The sequence below is a fragment of the Dendrobates tinctorius genome, unplaced genomic scaffold, assembly GCF_039654945.1.
Source record: "Dendrobates tinctorius isolate UK_male_01 unplaced genomic scaffold, ASM3965494v1 ptg000051l, whole genome shotgun sequence".
Taxonomy (NCBI): Eukaryota; Metazoa; Chordata; class Amphibia; order Anura; family Dendrobatidae; genus Dendrobates; species Dendrobates tinctorius.
In genome coordinates this window covers 2,678,212-2,684,974 of record NW_027361719.1, presented here as the reverse complement: position 1 = coordinate 2,684,974, position 6,763 = coordinate 2,678,212, and the positions used below count along the sequence as shown (strand labels likewise).

Here is a 6,763-nt window from a genome sequence, read left to right as displayed (position 1 = left end):
AGGAAAACGATGAAGAAATACATCAGGATAAGACTTTGCCCACAAACAGCAACCTTGTACGCCTTCAGAGTCCTCCTGGATGGAGAAAGAAAAATGTTGTAAAGAAGAAACGGAGAGTGGTGGTCATGGGGGATTCCCTGCTGAGAGGAACAGAGGCCGCTATCTGCAGACCGGATATAACTACAAGAGAAATGTGCTGTCTTCCAGGTGCAAAAATCAAAGATGTGTCTGACAGGATATCAGGACTCTTCAGACCTACAGATGACTACCCATTCCTGCTACTACATGTGGGGACAAATGACACCGCAAGAAATGACCTGGAAACCATCTGCAGAGACTTTGAAGACTTAGGCAAGAAAGTGAAAGAACTGGGAGCGCATCCTCCCAGTGGATGGCCATGGAACAAGGAGGTGGAATAAGATTCTGCAGGTGAACAACTGGCTACGTCGATGCTGCCGTCAGGAACGATTTGGATTTCTGGATCACGGAGTGAACTACTTATACGATGGACTACTTGCTAGAGATGGGGTGCACCTTACGAAGACTGGAAAGCATGTATTTGGAAGTCGCCTTGCTACACTTGTAAGGAGAGCTTTAAACTAGAACATGGGAAGGGAATCAAAAGACCAGAAAAAGCCATACACCTGACAAATGCTATTGAGAACTCTGCTATTAGAAGTGGAAAGGAAGAACAAAGACGAAAGAATCTAATTAATAAAAACATTGGAGAAAGAGAAACCAATCACAAACTAAAATGTTTCTATACTAATGCACAAAGCATGGGCAACAAACAAGGAGAATTGGAACTACTAACACAGGAAAAGAAATATGATGTCATTGGAATCACTGAAACTTGGTGGGACAATACACATGATTGGAATACAAGACTAGAAGGATACAACTTATTTGCAAGAAACAGACTTGATAAACGAGGAGGGGGTGTCGCATTGTATGTTAGAAACGCGTATATCTGCACAGAGATTGAAGCTTCAGAGACTGGGAGTTCTGTGGAAACTGTTTGGGTAAGAATACAAGGACAGAACAATGGAAAGGACACCATTGTAGGCATTTACTACAGGCCGCCTGTGCAAGCTGAAGATATGGATGAACTCTTTATGCATCAAATGGCCAAGTTCTCCAAAAAATATGACATAGTTGTCATGGGAGATTTCAACTATCCAGACATTTGTTGGGAATCTCTCTCAGGCAAAACTAACAGGTCAAGGAAATTCTTATCCTCTCTTGCTGACAACTTTATCTTCCAAAAGGTAAGGGAGAAAACAAGGGGAACTGCTACCTTGGATCTAATCCTTATAAACAGGGAGGAAATGGTTGAGGAGGTAAAAGTGGCTGGGACCCTAGGAGGTAGCGACCATGCTATTTTAGAATTTTGGATAACTAGAGGCGGAAGACCTGTGAAGACTCAGACATCAAGGTTAGATTTCAGAAAGGCAGATTTTAAAGGATTCAGAAAGAGAATTGGAGGGATCCAATGGCTGGATATCCTTAAAGACAAAAATGTCCAGGAAGGATGGGAAATCTTGAAAAATGAAATTCTCAAAGGACAGTTGTTAACAATTCCGAAAAGAGGGAAGAATAGGAAGCATTTAAGGAAACCAGAATGGATGAACACAGAACTTAAGCACATGCTAAAAAGGAAGAAAAAAATGTTTATAAAATGGAAAGAGGGAGGCATATCTAAAGAAGAATATAATGCTGTCTGCAGAACCTGCAGGGCACAAATCAGATTAACTAAAGCTGAAAATGAATTGAGGCTTGCAAGAGATGTCAAAAGCAATAATAAAGGATTTTGGGGATATGTCAAAAGTAAAAGAAAAGTCAAAGATGCTATAGGATTTTTACAGGATGAAAATGATGAAATGGTAAGACAGGATGTTGAGAAGGCTGAACTTTTAAATTCCTATTTTGCATCTGTTTTCTCTCAGAAAGGAAATGTAACATCAACTGTTATTCACTGTCCTATTAAGGGAATAGAAGAATCCAGGATATCTATAAACAGAAAGATAGTGAGGAAACACTTAGCTAACCTAAATGAATTCAAGTCTCCAGGTCCAGATGAATTACACCCCAGAGTACTGAAGGAGATAGCAGAAGAAATTTTTGAACCCCTCTCCATAATCTTTGAAAATTCTTGGAGAACAGGAGAAGTGCCAGAAGACTGGAGAAGAGCAAATGTTGTTCCTATCTTCAAAAAGGGGAAGAAGGTGGACCCAGGCAACTATAGGCCGGTGAGTCTGACTTCTATACCAGGAAAGATCTTTGAACAAATTATTAAACAACATGTATGTCAGTACCTGGATAAGAATGAAGTGATTAAACAGAGTCAGCATGGGTTTGTAACTAATAAGTCATGTCAGACTAACTTAATTTCCTTCTATGATGGTATCACTGATTGGGTGGATCAAGGAAATGCTGTAGATATAGTATATCTTGACTTCAGCAAAGCATTTGACAAAGTCTCTCATACAATCCTTATTGAAAAAATGACTAAGTATGGAATGGACAAGGCAACTGTTAGGTGGATTCATAACTGGCTTAGTGATCGGACACAAAGAGTGGTTGTAAATGGCTGCACATCCAGTTGGAAGAATGTCTCAAGTGGGGTACCACAGGGCTCTGTCCTGGGCCCTGTATTGTTCAACATCTTTATCAACGATTTAGATGAAGGAATTGAGGGTAAACTGATTAAATTTGCTGATGACACAAAGCTAGGAGGGATAGCTAATACTAGAGAAGAGAGAGAGAGGATTCAAAAAGATTTAAATAAACTGGAGCAGTGGGCAGCAACTAACAGAATGGTTTTTAACAGGGAGAAATGCAAAGTACTACATCTGGGCAATAAAAATGAAGAAAGCATATATAGAATGGGAGGAATAGGGCTAAGTGACAGCACATGTGAAAAAGACTTGGGTATACTAATAGATAACAGACTGAATATGAGTCAACAGTGTGATGCAGCAGCAAAAAAGGCAAATGCAATTCTAGGATGTATTAACAGAAGCATACAGTCTAGATCACGTGAAGTCATTATTTCTCTCTACTCCTCTTAGGTTAGACCTCATCTGGAATATTGTGTCCAGTTTTGGGCACCACATTTTAAAAAAGACATCAACAAACTGGAGCAAGTTCAGAAAAGAGCGACCAGAATGGTGACCGGTCTGCAAACCCTGTCTTATGAGGAAAGGTTGCAGGATTTGGGAATGTTTAGTTTGCAAAAGAGAAGACTGAGAGGAGACTTAATAGCTGTCTACAAATATCTAAAGGGCTGTCACATTGTAGAAGGATCATCTTTATTCTCATTTGCACAAGACTAGAAGCAATGGGATGAAACTGAATGGGAGGAGACATAGATTAGATATTAGAAAAAACTTTTTGACAGTTAGAGTGATCAATGAGTGGAACAGGCTGCCACGAGAAGTGGTGAGTTCTCCTTCAATGGAAGTCTTCAAACAGAGGCTGGACAGACATCTGACTGGTATGATTTAGCGAATCCTGCTTTGAGCAGGGGGTTGGACCAGATGGCCCAGGAGGTCCCTTCCAACTCTACGATTCTATGATTCTATGATTCTTAACCACTCTGGTAAACTGAAAGCTGCACTGTGATCATTTGCTATTGGTAAGGGAGAAAATATGGCAGAAATATACAGAATTGTAAACTGGAGGATTAAAGACCAATAGAACAGGGTTTCGTGATAGACTAGAAACGATGCACAGCGCCATGTCTCCTGTCAGTACCGCAATAGCGAATGTTACCTGGGCATGTGTGGAGGGAGGGTCATGGAAAAGCAGGCTCTTGTGGGAAATGTAGTTACAGTGGTCACATGGGCAGAGAGGTGCAGATATGGAGGAACTGGGAAATAAGATGCCAGATATTAGCCAGTGAGGATCTGAAGTCTTTGTTAGGTTACTACAGAGACATTATTAGTAGTGATGAACGATCGTGCTGGGATAAGGTGTTAACTGAGAACACTTGTGTGCTAACCAAGCATCTTTGGCACACTCGAAAAATATGTTAAGAGTCCCTGCGGCTGCAAGTCTCATGACTGTTAGACATGCGAGACATGCAGGGATTTCCTCCTGTTAGGCAATCGCTGCATGCGTTACTGCATGTCTTGAGGCCGTTTGACAGCTGCAACGGGGACTTGAACATATTTTTCGAGCACGTCGAAATCACTGTTGGCACACGAGCATGCTCAGATAACACCTTATCCAAGCACCTTCACTCATCACTCATTATTAGACACCAAGCAGTATGAAAGAAATAACAGATTCTGGTAAAATCCATTAAAAGAGGCAAAAGAAAATTGCACCAAACTTTTATTTCAGATTATTAAAAATGGTACATGCTATATTTTCACAAACAAGAAAACCACCCTATCTATTATGCACTGGCAGAAGATGTTACAAGAATGTAAATGCATTAAGACAAAAAAGGTAAAAACATGACATTTAAAAACTAAAAATCAAGTAAAATGCAATAAAAGCTAAAAAGTGTTAGTAACAAAGTACAAGATATACTTATTTGTCTTAAAGTACTCCAACTTAAAAAGCCTTTCACCATATATTTAGGCACATATTCCCCATACTGCTCCCTTTATAAGTGAGTTTGTCAGCACAAAATGCCTGTTCAAAACAAACAGCGCCTGATAGGTGGCACAGCCATCATTTATAGTCCTACCTTTAGTGGCTAAATCTGGTGCAATGTTTGCTGGAAAAAGTCATTGAGTCAAACATGCTAATAGGGTGCTCATTGCGCCTTCTCATCTACTACACCCTCCCTCATATGGCTGCTGTAAAGCCAGAACTGTCTATCAAGATAGAAAGGGTGGAGCTCAAAGGAAAAAAAAAGTAGGGTGGATAGGAGGCATGAGCACCGCATTAGCGTATTTGAGCAAACAAAAAAACAAGTACGTTTATGGCAAATGCAGCAACAGATTTGTACACTACAGGTATGAACTATATTAGGGCAATGTCTTCCTACAAGGTGCCGTGCTTGGTTTGAATAGTCAATTTGTGCATTAATGTCAGACGATAAGTATTTTGCAAATACAAATATCAGCAGCGACTGTCTGATTGGGGCATTTAATACTATAGGGCTTTATTTGATGTCTGTATGTCAAAGCTACGTTTTTATGTATTAAAAAAACGTTGGACTATTTGGTTTCAACAGCCTCTATATATCACCGTACATGCTGTTGCAGATTGAGTTGCGCTTTGATATGGTCATAAACCTTCTGAAATTCCATTCAGAGAAGACAGTAAGGATTATAGACTTGCTATAAGAAGCTAGATCTGACTTGCCGCAATCAGGAGTTTGCCATGTATAGTGATACACAGGGGCTGTAGAAGCCAATACTACATACATCTAAGTTGCATATATTTTTTTATATTTCCCAAAAAGCATCATGAATTTTAAGTTAGGCAGTGTTTGCCAGGCAATCGCCATCAATCAGGATCAGAGAGTGCTGGATATGGAGCATATAACAATGCTATGGCTACACCAAGGGTCCACCGAAGCAGCCTCATTTGTATTCAAAATAAGTAGATTTATTTGTAACTACAACACTAAAATGCATATTACACTATCACTCCTAGCCATCCAATTGATATACATTACAGAAATAATGGTGAGGCTATCTTTAATATCCAATTTCTCCAAGCTGGTACAACACTGAACGGGATTTTCTCTACTGACATTTTTGGCATACATGCTATAAAAAAGTGATCGGAAGAAATCCCACTACTGGCACCTTCACTGATCCTCTGAAAAGGCGATTTGTAATCCGCTCTCTCATTGTATGGGCACACATATGAAAACATCAAGCAGTTTACCATACACCTTTGTAGTATCATGACCAGACCCCCATCTAATTAGTGGAGGTACAATTTAAAGTTTTATTAGCAATTGTACCACATAGTATGGACAAATGCCTTTTCATGGCCAGTGTTAGATGAAGTAGAAGATTGCAAGTGGTGACACAAAAGTCATCAAATGGGTATGAGGAGCATGCAGCTCACCTTGGAAGGGCTGAGGTTCCAAAGAGTAGACTTAGCTCCCACCCATTTCCCAGATTAGACTTTTATAAACATATCTAACGAATAAATCGCATGGACCTGTTTGCTTCCTGGTAGGAACCTAAACCTGGTTTTCAGTTACAACCTTAAGTCTCTAAATAATAATTTCAAGTATTTTTTTATTTTTTAAAGTTTAAGTTCTGTTCCTAAAGCGCCTACACAAAAAAAGGGAAAGATTTTTTCAGACATTGGCTGGATGCTAAATGTGAACAGGTGCTCTAGGCTCACAGCATTGTAAAAGGAAACAAAGCCTCCATCCCGATTCAAAAAGATTCCGATTTTTTCAGGATATCCCTTAGGATTTAACAGGGTATCAGGGTTGGTGAAAGCATAGTATCGATCAGTGTACATGCCAAGTAAACCAACTGCCCATATTCCTCTCCCTGGTTCAATTCGAAACATTCCTTTTCTGCATACAGACTGCTTAGCAACACCTATGGTCCAGTATATGCCACCCCCAACCTCCACTTCCCAATAATGTTTCCCGAGTCTGAATCCGGTGGTTGCCAAAACACATGGTTTTGAGTCGAACCTCTCTGGACATGGGTCCAAATTCAGAGCGTCTTGCTGATATTTAACACCTTTTCTGTTGGAGGTTACCAGGAGATTTGGGTTCACAGTTTTCATATCTAGATATAATGGAACTAAAACAGAAAATACAAGTGTA

The 6,763-nt window shown here is 39.9% G+C and overlaps 1 protein-coding gene across 1 annotated transcript in view; it reads right to left on the bottom strand.

Annotated features, from left to right (window-relative positions):
- Positions 1-4,321: 4,321 nt before the first annotated feature.
- LOC141091251 (E3 ubiquitin-protein ligase TRIM39-like) overlaps positions 4,322-6,763 on the bottom strand; it is a 43,181-nt gene continuing 40,739 nt past the window's right edge. Inside the window, exon 7 of the mRNA XM_073576687.1 lies at positions 4,322-6,740. Within this exon, the coding sequence (XP_073432788.1) occupies positions 6,223-6,740 (518 nt within the window). The 3' untranslated portion in view covers positions 4,322-6,222. The remainder of the gene's footprint in view (positions 6,741-6,763) is intronic.